The sequence below is a fragment of the Salvelinus fontinalis genome, chromosome 4 (assembly GCF_029448725.1).
Source record: "Salvelinus fontinalis isolate EN_2023a chromosome 4, ASM2944872v1, whole genome shotgun sequence".
NCBI lineage: Eukaryota > Metazoa > Chordata > Actinopteri > Salmoniformes > Salmonidae > Salvelinus > Salvelinus fontinalis.
The window spans coordinates 49144249-49158417 of NC_074668.1; the positions used below are offsets into that span (position 1 = coordinate 49144249).

The 14169-nt window shown below is 42.0% G+C and overlaps 1 protein-coding gene across 2 annotated transcripts in view; it reads left to right on the forward strand.

Annotated features, from left to right (window-relative positions):
- rasgrf2b (Ras protein-specific guanine nucleotide-releasing factor 2b) overlaps positions 1 to 14169 on the forward strand; it is a 234569-nt gene that overhangs the window by 177387 nt on the left and 43013 nt on the right. For both annotated transcript variants that reach the window (XM_055920447.1, XM_055920448.1), the window contains 4 exons: positions 119 to 208; positions 317 to 423; positions 3522 to 3634; positions 7087 to 7150. In XM_055920447.1, the coding sequence (XP_055776422.1) occupies positions 119 to 208; positions 317 to 423; positions 3522 to 3634; positions 7087 to 7150 (374 nt within the window). The remainder of the gene's footprint in view (positions 1 to 118; positions 209 to 316; positions 424 to 3521; positions 3635 to 7086; positions 7151 to 14169) is intronic.

A 14169-nucleotide genomic window follows, 5' to 3' on the forward strand; every position in this document is an offset into this window, starting at 1 on the left:
AAAGAAACTTTGGGACCGTGAACATTCTGTTAGCACAAGGTGGAAATGCTGTGTGTGCTTGTGAATGGATAACTTTTCTCTCTCTCGGTCTCTCTCTCTCTTTCATTTCTCTCTCTAGTTCAGTCAGGGGAGAACTCTCGTTGCTCTGTTTCTCCTGCCTCAGCCTTTGCTATTGCTACAGCTGCAGCAGGACATGGCTCTCCCCCAGGTACACACACACACACACACACACACACACACACACACACACACACACACACACACACACACACACACACACAAGCACACACACTAATTGTTCTCCTCTCTCCACCAGTGTTTAATAACTCAGAGAGGACATGTGATAAGGAGTTTATCATCAGAAGAGCTGCTACTAACAGAGTCCTCAATGTACTTCGACACTGGGTCTCAAAACACTCCCAGGTCTGTACACACTGTCTATGTACAGTACCTTTGGAAAGTATTCAGACCCCTTGACTTTTTCCACATTTTGTTAGGTTACAGCCTTATTAAATTTAAATTTAAAAACTCATCAATCTACACACAACACCCCATAATGACAAAGTAAAAACTGTTTTCATAAATGTTTGCACCCAAAAAATATATGTCACATTTAAGTAAGTATTCAGACCCCTTACTCGGTACTTTGTTGAAGCACCTTTGGCAGTGATTACAGCCTCGATACTTCTTGGGTATGACACTACAGTGCCTTGCAAAAGTATTCACCCCCTTGGCATTTTTCCTATTTCGTTTCATTGCAAACTGTAATTTTAAATAGATTTTTATTTGGATTTCATGTAGTGGACATACACAAAATAGTCCAAATTGGTGAAGTGAAATGAAAGAAAATAACTTGTTTCAAAATTCAAAAAAATCTAAAACGGAAAAGTGGTGCGTGCATATGTATTCACCCCCTTTGCCATGAAGCCCCTAAAAAAGATATGTTGCAACCGATTACCTTCAGAAGTCACATAATTCGTTAGATTGCACACAGGTGGAATTTATTTAAGTGCCACATGATCTGTCACATGATCTCAGTATAGGAACACCTGTTCTGAAAGGCCCCAGAGTCTGCAACACCACTAAGCAAGGGGCACCACCAAGCAAGCGGCACTATGAAGACCAAGGAGCTCTCAAAATAGGTCAGAGTCAAAGTTGTGGAGAAGTACAGGTCAGGGTTGTGTTATAAAAAGTATCTGAAACTTTGAACATCCCGAAGAGCACCATAAAATGCATTATAAAAAAAATGAAATAATATGGCACCACAACAAACCTGCCGGACCATGCAAAGCGGTCATTAATCAGAGAGGAAACAAAGAGACCAAAGAAAACCCTGAAGGAGCTGCAATGCTCCACAGCGGAGATTGGAGTATCTGTCCATAGGACCACTTTAAGTCGTATACTCCACAGAGCTGGGCTTTACGGAAGAATAGCCATAAAAGCTGTTACTTAAATAAAATAAATAATAAAACACGTTTGGTGTTCGCCAAAAGGCATGTGGGAAAATCCCCAAACATATGGAAGACGGTACTCTGGTCAGATGAGACTAAAATTGAGCTTTTTGGCCATCAAGGTAAATGCTATGTCTGGCGCAAACCAAACACCTCGCATCACCCCGAGAACACCATCCCCACAGTGAAGCATGGTGGTGGCAGCAACATGCTGTGGGGATGTTTTTCATCGGCAGGGACTGGGAAACTGGTCAGAATTGAAGGAATGATGGATGATGCTAAATACAGGGAAATTCTTCATGGAAACCTGTTTCAGTCTTCCAGAGATTTGAGACTGGGACGGAGGTTCCCCTTCCAGCAGGACAATGACCCTAACCATACTGTCAAAGCAACACTCAAGTGGTTTAAGGGGACACATTTAAATGTCTTGGAATAGCCTAGTCAAAGCCCAGACCTCAATCCAATTGAGTATGACTTGAAGATTGCTGTACACCAGCGGAACCCATCCAACTTGAAGGAGCTGAAGAAGTTTTGCCTTGAAGAATGGGAAGAAATCCCAGTGGCTAGATGTGCCAAGCTTATAGAAACATACCCAAGAGACTTGCAGCTGTAATTGCTGCAAAAGGTGGCTCTACAAAGTATTTACTTTTTTTTTGGGGGGGGGGGGGGGTGAATAGTTATGCATGCTCAAGTTTTCTGTTTTTTTGTCTTATTTCTTGTTTGTTTCACAATAAAACATATTTTTCATCTTCAAAGTGGTAGGCATGTTATGTAAATCAAATGATACAAACCCCCCAGAAATCCATTTTAATTCCAGGTTGTGAGGCATCAACATAGTAAAAATGCCAAGGAAGGGGGATGTATACTTTTGCAAGCCACTGTACAAGCTTGGCACACCTGTATTTGGGGAGTTTCTCCCGATCCTCTCAAGCTCTGTCAGGTTGGATGGGGAGCATTGCTGCACAGCTATTTTCAGGTCTCTTCAGAGATGTTTGATCGAGTTCAAGTCCGGGTCCTGTCTGGGCCACTAAAGGACATTCAGAGACTTGTCCCGAAGCCACTCCTGTGTTGTCTTGGCTGCGTGCTTAGGGTTGTTGTCCTGTTGGAAGGTGAACCTTTGCCTCAGTCTGAGGTCCTGAGCGCTCTGGAACAGGTTTTCATCAAGGATCTCTCCGTACTTTGCTCCGTTCATTTTTCCTTCAATCCTGACTAGTCTCTCAGACCCTGCCGCTGGAAAACATCCCTACAGCACGATGCTGCTACCACCATGCTTCTCTGTAGGGATAGTGCCAGGTTTCCTCCAGGCGTGACGCTTGGCATTCAGGCCAAAGAGTTCCATCTTGATTTCATCAGACCAGAGAATCTTGTTTCTCATGGTCTCAGAGTCCTTTAGGTGCCTTTTGGCAAACTAAAAGCGTGCTGTCGTGGCTTCCGTCTGGCCACTCTACCATGAAGGCCTGATTTTTGGAGTGTTGCAAAGATGGTTGTCCTTCTGGAAGGTTCTCCCATCTCCACAGAGGAACACTAGAGCTCTGTCAGAGTGACCATCTGGTTCTTGGTCACCTCCCTGACCAATGCCCTTCTCCCCCGAATTCTCAGACAATTACTTCGACCTCATGGCTCGGTTTTTGCTCTGATATGCACTGTCAACTGTGGGACCTTATGTAGACAGGCGTGTGCCTTTCCAAGTCAAGTCCAATTAATTGAATTTACCACAGGTGGACTCCAATCAAGTTGTCAAAACATCTCAATGATGATCAATGGAAAGCTAAATTTCGAGTCTCATAGCAAAGGGACTGAATACTTATGTAAATAAGGTATGTGTTTTTTTATTTGTAATACATTTGTAAACGTTTCTAAAAATAGTTTTTTTCTTCGTCATTATGGGGTATTGTGTGTAGATTGAGGATTCTTTAAAAAAATCAATTTTTGAATAAAGCTGAAAAAGTAAAGGGGTCTGAAAACTTTCCGAATGCGCTGTATCCTCCAAACAACGGCTTCTCGGGCAATATCTCTTAAGTGTGTGTGTGTGTGTGTGTGTGTGTGTGTGTGTGTGTGTGTGTTGTTTAGGACTTTGAGATGAACAGTGAGTTGAAGATGGGAGTGATCTGTCTACTAGAGGAGATACTCAGAGATCCAGACCTATTGCCACAGGAGAGAAAAGCTACTGCTAATATACTAAGGTACACACAAACATGCAGGCATGCACAAACACACACACTCAAATGAACACATACACACATGTACACGTACACACAAGCAGCTACTGGCCACATACACTATATATACAAAAGTATGTGGACACCCCTTCGAATTAGTGGATTTGGCTATTTCAGCCACACCCGTTGCTGACAGGTGTATAAAATCGAGCACACAGCCATACAATCTCCATAGACAAACACTGGCAGTAGAATGGCCTTACTGAAGAGCTCAGTGACTTTCAACGTGCCACCGTCATAGGATGCCACCTTTCCAACAAGTCAGTTCATCAAATTTCTGCCCTGCTAGAGCTGCCCCGGTCAACTGTAAGTGTTGTTATTTTGAAGTGGAAATGTCTAGGAGCAACAACGGCTCAGCCACGAAGTGGTAGGCCACACAAGCTATCAGAACAGGACTGTCAAGTCCTTAAGCACGTAGCGCGTAACAATATTCTGTCCTTGGTTGCAACACTCACTACCGAGTTCCAAACTGCCTCTGGAAGCAACATCAGCAGAATAACTGTTCGTCGGGAGCTTTATGAAATGGGTTTCCATGGCCGAGCAGCCACACACAAGCCTAAGATCACCATGCGCAATGCCAAGTGTCGGCTGGAGTGGTGTAAAGCTTGCCACCATTGGACTCTGGACCAGTGGAAAAGCATTCTCTGGAGTGATGAATCACGCTTCACCATCTGGTAGTCAGATGGACAAATCTAGGTTTGGGGGATGGCAGGAGAACGCTACCTGCCCCAATGCATAACTGTAAGTTTGGTGGAGGAGGAATAATGGTCTGGGGCTGAGTTTCACGGTTTGGGCTAGGCCCCTAGCCCGAACGCTACAGCATCCAATGACATTCTAGACGATACTGTGCTTTTAACTTTGTGGCAACAGTTTGGGGAAGGCCCTTTCCTGTTTCAGCATGACAATGCCACAATACATAAAACAAGGTCCATACAGAAATGCTTTGTCGATATCAGTGTGGAAGAACCTGACTGGCCTGCACAGAGCCCTGACCTCAACCCCATTGAACACCTTTGGGATGAATTGGAACGCCTACTGTGAGCCAGAACTAATCGTCCAACATCAGTGCTCAACCTCACTAATGCTCTTGTGGCTGAATGGAAGCAAGTCTCTGCAGCAATGTTCCAACATTTAGTGGAGTACCTTCCCAGAAGAGGCAAGTTCTTGAAATCTGTCTCCAATAGTGATAATGCTTGGTCAGCCGTTGAAGTGGTAGAGTACATGACAGTGTCATCAGCATATAGATGAATTTTACACTTCCTTATCTCATCACCGATATTGCTTTGTAGAGAGTGAACAGTAATGGACCAAGTATAGAACCTTGTGGGACACCTTTAACCAACTCCAATGGCTCCGACTGGATGCCGTCGACTCTAACAGCCTGACTTCTTTCCTTTAGATAGTCATGAAACCAACGACAGGCATTCGATCCCAGTCCACTTAGTCACTATCAGCCTATTATTCAGGTTAACCTGTCGAGGATGAGAGTGCCGCTAGCGGCACTCCCCCCCCACCCCCACTGAAAAGGCAGAGCCGCGAAATTCAAAAAAAATATTTTTTTTAAATATTTAACTTTCACACATTAAAGTCCAATACAGCTAATGAAAGACACAGATCTTGTGAATCCAGCCAACATGTCCGATTTTTAAAATGTTTTACAGGGAAGACACAATATGTAAAGATGTAAATCTATTACCTAAAAACACATTAGCATAATCCACCATTTTTCTTTGTCCACCAACAACAGTAGCTATCACTAATTCGGCTAAACTAAGATATTTATAGCCCCTAACCAAGAAAAAAACTCATCAGATGACAGTCTGATAACATATTTATGGTATGGGATAGGTTTTGTTAGAAAAATGTGCATATTTCAGGTAGATGGCATAGGTTACAATTGCACCCACCGTCACAAATGGACTAGAATAACTACATAGAGCAACGTGTTTACCTACTTACTAATCATCAAACATTTCGTAAAAATACACAGCATACACTAATCGAAAGACACAGATCCTGTGAATACAGACAATATTTCAGATTTTCTAAGTGTCTTACAGCGAAAACACAATAAATCGTTATATTAGCATAGCACATGTGCAAACATTACCCCAGCATTAATTCTAGCCAAAGTGAGCGATAACGTAAACATCGCCAAAATATATTATTTTTTTCACTAACCTTCTCAGAATTCTTCAGATGACACCCCTGTAACATCACATTACAACATGCATATACAGTTTGTTCGAAAATGTGCATATTTAGCCACCAAAATCATGGTTAGACAATGGGGAAAGTAGCCCAGCTGGTGAGAAAATGTCCGTGCGCCATATTAGACAGTGATCTACTCGTATACATAAATACTCATAAACGTGACTAAAAAATAAAGGGTGGACAGCGATTGATAGACAATTTAATTCTTAATACAATCGCGGAATTACATTTTTTAAATTATCCTTACTTTTCAATACAGTTTGCGCCAAGCGAAGCTACGTCAAAAAACATGGCGTCCTAAGCCACTAACATTTTTCGACAGAAACACGATTTATCATAATAAAAATGTCCTACTTTGAGCTGTTCTTCCATCAGTATCTTGGGCAAAGGATCCTTTCTTGGGTCTAATCGTCTTTTGGTGGAAAGCGTCCTCTTGCCATGTGGAAATGCCAACTGCGTTCAGCATGAACTGGAAGCGTGCCCAGCGATTCACAGCGTTTCAGAAATAAATGTCCCAAAATCGCACTAAACGGATATAAATTGCTATAAAACGCTTTAAATTAACTACCTTATGATGTTTTTAACTCCTATAACGAGTCTTAACATGACCGGAGAAAGATTACTCCCAACACTAATGCTTGGAACAGGTGCGGGTCGGTGTCCTCCAGGCGCATGACGCAGCTCCAAAAGAGTGACTAGCTACAGGGTTTTTTAATTTATAGTGCCTGTGAACGCGCAATCGACCCCATTCAAATCGTCATCACGTAAAGGCATTCAGGGGAAGACGTAAGCAGTGTCCGTATACTCATAGGAATAACATTGGCTTTAAAACTGACTCCAGAACAGTGGCCAAAATTTCTGAAATCTGACTCCATGTCAGGGAAATTGCTGTAGAATGGGTTCTGTTCCACTTAGAGACAAAATTTCAACTCCTATAGAAACTATAGACTGTTTTCTATCCAATAATAATAATAATATGCATATTGTACGATCAAGAATTTTGTAGGAAGCCGTTTCAAAAATTACACGATTACCATAAATAGTGACAACAGCGCCCCCAGCCCCAACAGGTTAAACATTAACATTTTAAATGTATGACAGCAGCCTGGACAATTACACATATTATGTACTTTGGTAGAGGTATAGATCAATCCTTCAGTTTTATGACTAGTATTGACCAATCAGGTGAAATGTTTCTGCAGTACCCTTTCTCTGGATGAGCAGGAAGCAGATTCCCAGCTGAGGATAGAAGACATCCTTCAGATGGTGAGAAAACTACACTACCCAGCAACCACTCTCATTTACTCAAAACCCCTCTAGCTAATCCATGGGGTGTATTCATTAGTGCACACCGTAGTAAAACAGAACACATTTTGCAATGAAAACAAGCATTTCTTACTGGACAAGTTCATGTTAGTCCCTAACCATATTGTCCCATTTGATTCTGATTGGTTCCTATTGAATGGTTCCTATGCCCTGTGCAACACCAAATATGAACTGATCATTGTAGTTAGGACATTCCTCCTTTCTCATTCACCTTAGCCCTGGTGAACTCTGCCCCCTTTGTATGGAACTGATACCTCTTCTGAATTTGCCAGAGAAGCAGTCCCCTGCTACACTTCATCTTGGTAAGAGTGTCCACACTCCCGTGATAAGTCCCCTCCAAACCCTTAGCACCATCCAGTAGAGAGACGCCGGTCGGAGTTCTGTCCTACCTCATCCTACCCCTGTCTCCATCAATCACGTCACTCACCTTCCTCTTATTTATTTAAACTATTTAATTAGGCAAGTCAGTTAAGAAAAACATCTTATTTACAATGACGGCCTACCCCGTCCAAACCGTAACCCGGACGACCTTATAATGTACAGTCAAAGGAGACCTGTGATTGGCTTAGTTAGCTATATTTTAGAACTTTTAGTCTTTAATCAGATAGGTTAACTAAATTAGTGAATTGTTCGCCTCAGTTAGCCAAGATTCCTACAATTGTTTACAGTTAGTTAGCAATTGCTTCTACACTATTTTGCTAGGTACAATAGCGCTGGCGTGTCAATAATAACCTGTCGCAAAAATGACAGATGTCTCCAATTGTGTTTAAATATTACCACTGTGACACTGGATATTTTTGCTCCCCTCTCCCTCCACTGGATGGGAAACTGCCCTCATATCTGTCTGCAGACTGATCTGTTCACTTACACATTAAGGGTGGGTTGCACCAAAATGTATGAACTCTAAAACTGGGTTAAATCAAGGTTTAACTATTAATGTTGTTTCACAAAACTTTAAACCTAGTTTGAAATTTAGACCATACTGAACAAAAATATTAACGCAACATTCAACAATTTCAAAGATTTTGCTGATTTACAGATCATATAAGTAAATCAGTCAACTGAAAATAATATATTAGGCCCTAATCTATGGATTTTACATGACTGGGCAGGGGCGCAGCCATGGGTGGGACTGGGAGGGCATAGGTCCACCCACTGGGGAGCCAGGCCCAGCCAATCAGAATGAGTTTCCCCTCCCACCTCTGACGATCCCACAGGTGAAGAATCCAAATGTGGAGGTCCTGGGCTGGCATGGTTACACGTGGTCTACGGTTGTGAAGCTGGTTGGAAGTACTACCAAACACTCTGAAACGATGTTGGCGGCTTATGGTAGAGAAATAAACATTACATTCTCTGGCAACAGCTCTGGTGGACATTCCTGCAGTCAGCATGCCAATTGCATGCTCACTCAAAACGTTAGACATCTGTGGCATTGGGTTGTGTGACAAAAATGTTTATTGTTCCCTGTGTAATGATCATGCTGTTTAATCAGCTTCTTGATATGCCACACCTCTCAGGTGGATTATCTTGACAAAGCATAAAATGCTCACTAACAGGGATGTAAACAAATTTGTGCACAACATTTTTGGGATCTTTTATTTCAACTCATAAAACAAGGGACCAGCACTTTACATGTTTATATTCAGTGTTCAGTGTAGTTAAATTGAATCCTTCTTCTAAACTAAATTAAATTTAGACTTTAAACCAATATGAAATGTAATCTATTTGCTCCATTGTTTTAAAATCAAATTGAAATGTAGTTTAGGGATTAGATCTAAACTGCCTAAATCTAAACTGCCACTGGATGAGGTCTGACGCGCTCTGTTGACATAGCACATGTCTTAATTTTTCATCTTACAGGAATAACATATGACACTTTATGACATTGCCAGCACTAAGATTTGAGCTAGATTTCCAAAAAGACAAGTGCTGTAGCTTTCAAATGATATGTCACTTTCTATTTTCTGACCGAAATTGACTCAGTAGGAACCACTTAGGCTAAGCTCTGCAGAACCGGAACTGGGTCCAAAAGAACCGCTCGGTTTAACAGGTTTTAAGTGAATCAAATGTCAGTGTATGTGCTTTATTTTCATTGTGATTAACAATTTTAGCTCCTGTGGCTTATCATGTTTGTAAAACTCAACTAGCCAGCTTACTAATTTACAAAAAAGTGCAATTCTTTTCACCATTGGCCCTAAGTGAACACTCACTTTGATAACTAGCAAGCTAGCAATGATTAGTGCTGATTTGTTTCCATAGAAATAGAATAAGAACACATTTATATGGTGAAGCCATTATAACACGTGTCACTAAACATAGAGGGCCTACAAATCACTTAACAAACGCACCAGTCACCATGTTGGAAGACCAAAGTCCATCTGTTGGAAGTTCTCCAATCGTCCAGATGGCTGGCTGCATTTTGATACCACCGGAAATTTCAGGAAGATTGCAAATTATTTTGTTTTTCTAAGGAGCCAGACAACGGAGGCAGTGGGAACCCCTTTACAAGTAAGTAAATATATTTTGAAATGATCAAAAACAATGTATTATTATTAGCTAACTAGCTTGCTACAGAACCTTAGTGTGCAGGCTAACTCAAATGAACTGCTAATGTAATGTTAGCTAACTTTACATACCGTATAGCTGGCTAAGTGGATTAAATTTCACCAGTTTGCAAACTTGATATTAGCTAGTCAGCTGGCTATCTTGATGTAAGTCTAAATGCATTTGTATCTAGGTAGCTAGCTAACAACCATGGAAGAGGGTGAATGGATTAGCTAGCAGTTCAAACTTTCAGAAGGGAGAGTATGCTACTCTGGATAGGGCAGGTACCTTTGTGGAAGGACATTATGAAAATATTCTCCATTTCCATTCCCTCGTGAGAGAAACTGAGGACAGAGAGATAACAACATAATATTCAGTGCTGTCTAATTTGAGTGTAATGCAGCCTGTTTCTTTTGTGATGTTTTCTGTCCTCTGATACAGAGATATGTAAAACCCTGTCTGCAGATGAAGAGATCCCAATGAATGTCCCAAGAGAATAAGGGTACATCCTTGCATACCATGGATTTGATATGTACCTATGTTAGCACATTTTGTGAACAAAAATACAGTTTAAGTCACACACAATGTAAACTCAGCAAAAAAAGAAATTTCCTCTCACCGTCAACTGCGTTTATTTTCAGCAAACTTAACATGTGTAAATATTTGTATGAACATAACAAGATTCAACAACTGAGACATAAACTTAACAAGTTCCACAGACATGTGACTAACATAAATTGAATAATGTGTCCCTGAACAAAGGGGGGGTCAAAATCAAAAGTTACAGTCAATATCTGGTGTGGCCACCAGCGGCATTAAGTACTGCAGTGCATCTCCTCCTCATGGTCTGCACCAGATTTGCCAGTTCTTGCTGTGAGATGTTAACCCACTCTTCCACCAAGGCACCTGCAAGTTCCCAGACATTTCTGAGGAGAATGGCCCAAGCCCTAACCCTCCGATCCAACAGGTCCCATTGTCCTCCAAGCGAGCAAAGAAGTTGTTTAATTTGTCTGGGAGCAAGACGTCGGTGTCCACGACGGGGCTGGTTTTCTTTTTGTAATCCGTGATTTACTGTAGACCCTGCCACATACGTCTCGTCTATGAGCCGTTGAATTGCTCTACTTTGTCTCTATACTGGCGCTTAGCTTGTCTGATTGCCTTGCGGAGGGAATAGCTACACTTGTTTGTATTCGATCATGCTTCCGGTCGCCATGCCATGATTAAAAGCAGTGGTTCGCGCTTTCAGTTTTGCGCGAATGCTGCCATAATGTCAGGATAAGCCTGCAGGTAGGGTACCACATGAGGGAGGAGGATGTCTTCCCTGTAACGTACAGCGTTGAGATTGCAGGCAATGACAACAAGCTCAGTCCAATGATGCTGTGACACAACGCCCCAGACCATGACGAACCCTCCACCTTCAAATTGATCCCACTCCAGAGTATAGGCCTGGGTGTAACGCTCATTCCATTCGATGATAAACGCGAATCTGACCATCACCCCTGGTGAGACAAAACTGCGACTCGTCAGTGGAGAGCACTTTTTGCTAGGCCTGTCTGGTCCAGCGAAGGTGGGTTTGTGCCCATAGTCGATGTTGTTGCCGGTGATGTCTGGTGAGGACCTGCCTTACAACAGGCCTACAAGCCATCAGTCCAGCCTCTCTCAGCCTATTGCGGACAGTCAGCACTGATGGAGGGATTGTGCGTTCCTGGTGTAACTCGAGCAGTTGTTGTTGCCATTTTGTACCTGTCCCGCAGGTGTGATGTTCGGATGTACCGATCCTGTGCATGTGTTGTTACGCGTGGTCTGCCACTGCGAGGACGATCAGCTGAACCGTCCTGTCTCCCTTAATTGCCTACGCTCTGTAAGCTGTTAGTGTCTTAACGACCGTTCCACAGGTGCATGTTCATTAATTGTTTATGGTTGATTGAACAAGGATGGGAAACAGTGTTTAACTTCTTTGGGCTGCAAGCCCGAAGCCGGGCACAATATGACAACAGCCACTTCAAGTGCAAGGCGCGAAATTCAAAATATATTTTTTAGAAATATTTAACTTTCACAGCTTTAACAAGTCCAATACAGCATATGAAAGATAAACATATTGTGAATCCAGCCAACATGTCCGATTTTTAAAATGTTTTACAGCGAAAACACCACATATTTATGTTAGCTCACCACCAAATACAAAAAAGGACAGACATTTTTCACAGCACAGGTAGCATGCACAAAGCCAACCTAACTAACCAAGAACCAACCAAGAAACAACTTCATCAGATGACAGTCTTATAACATGTTATACAATAAATCTATGTTTTGTTCGAAAAATGTGCATATTTGAGGTATAAATCAGTTTTACATTGCAGCTACCATCACAGCTACCGTCACAAATAGGACCGAAGCAGCCAGAGTAATTACAGACACCAACATCAAATACCTAAATACTCACCATAAAACATTTCTGAAAAATCGATGGTGTATAGCAAATTAAAGACAAACATCGTAAGAATCCAGCCAATATTTCCGATTTTTTTTAAGTGTTTTACAGCGAAAACACAATATAGCATTATATTAGCTTACTACAATAACCTACCACACTACCGCATTCATTCATCAAGGCACGTTAGCGATAGCGAATAAACCAGCAAAAGATATATAATTTTTGACTAACCTTGATAAGCTTCATCAGATGACAGTCCTATAACATCAGGTTATACATAAACATATGTTTTGTTTGAAAATGTGCATATTTAGAGCTGAAATCAGTGGTTATACATTGTGCTAACGTAGCATCTTTTTCCCAGAATGTGCGGATATTTTTATGGCACTCAACTATTCTGACCAAATAACTATACATAAACGTTACTAGGAAATGATAGATACACTAGTTTTTAATGCAATCGCCGTGTTAGAATTCTAAAAATAACTTCATTACGACATCCAGCTTAGGTATAGCGAGAGAGTACCCAAAATCTGGGCGCAAACGACTATTTCACATGTTCGACAGATATATGAAATAGCATCATAAAATGGGTCCTACTTTTGACGATCTTTCATCAGAATGTTGTACAAGGGGTCCTTTGTCGGGAACAATCGTTGTTTGGATTTAGAATGTCCTCTTCTCCAGTCAATTAGCACGGAAAGCTAGCAAAGTGGCTCGAAGCTCTCCTTCCTGAACAAAGGCACACAACGCAACATGCCTAACGTCCCTTTAGAACTTTAGAGTTTTCTATCCAAATCTACCAATTATATGCATATCCTAGCTTCTCTGCCTGAGTAATAGACAGTTTACTTTGGGCATGCTTTTCATCCGGAGGTGAAAATAGTGCCCCCTGAGGATAATAATCAAGTGTGCTATTGCTGGGCTGGAACAGATGTCTGCACCCCCCGTAGGTCAGGGATCAGTGGAGTGGATTGTTCTAAGCTTGTGGCTGTCTTGAACCCTGCTGTTTGTTGTTATCAATCTTCCCTGCGACCTGCCCTGTCTGGATCTGCGAGGAGTAACAGCGTAACCTATGTTGTTACCATGACAAAGACCAAAGCCAGTGGGAGTACCATTGAGGACAGTGGTGTCTCTCTATCACCAGTGAAGTATCTTTTAAGCTAACAAAAATAGTTTTACAAACAGTTAAAACGACACGAAATAACTTCAAGTGTTTTGTCCAAAAACTGGTGGAGTCAGCTAATAAAATAATGGACGACCTGACCAGAGTGGTCCAGGACCTGAAGAACAGTTTGCAGTTCTCCCAGGGTCAGCTCGATGAATTTAAACAGGAGAATGTCAAGATGACAGCAATCTGTAAGTAATCGAGAGAGGACCTCAGTTCTGTATGTGAATCCATGATAACAGTGAGAAATCGTAATATCTCGAAGGACAATCACGGTGGACCAACATGGTTGTGGACGGAATTGCAGAATCTCCACATGAGACCTGGATGGTGGGAAATTATCTCGGAAAAACTCAAGATAGACCACAAGAAGATTGAGGTGGAGCATGCCCACAGGACTGGAAAACCCACCACCAGCCCAGGTGACAGACTCAGTCCAATAGTGCTAAGATGGTCAAGATAGTGGTCAAGTTCCTGAGGTTCAGGAAAGAGCCAAGAACTTGAGAGGAATGTACATCTTCCTCAACGAGGACTATCCTGAAGCTATCCTGAATCAGCGGAATGAATGCACCCCTGATCACGCGTAAACACTCTCACCTCTTCCCTTCGCTTGTGAACTTCAATGCACAACACATCAGCTGTACAGTATGTGACCAGGCAAAAAAAAACATTTTAAGCCAAACCACTACACACAGCCTCCTCCTCCCTGTAGGCTGTCTCGTCATTGTTGGTAATCAGGCCTACATCTGTTGTGTCGTCTGCAAACTTGATGATTGAGTTGGAGTCGTGTGGCATGGGTGAACAGGGAGTACA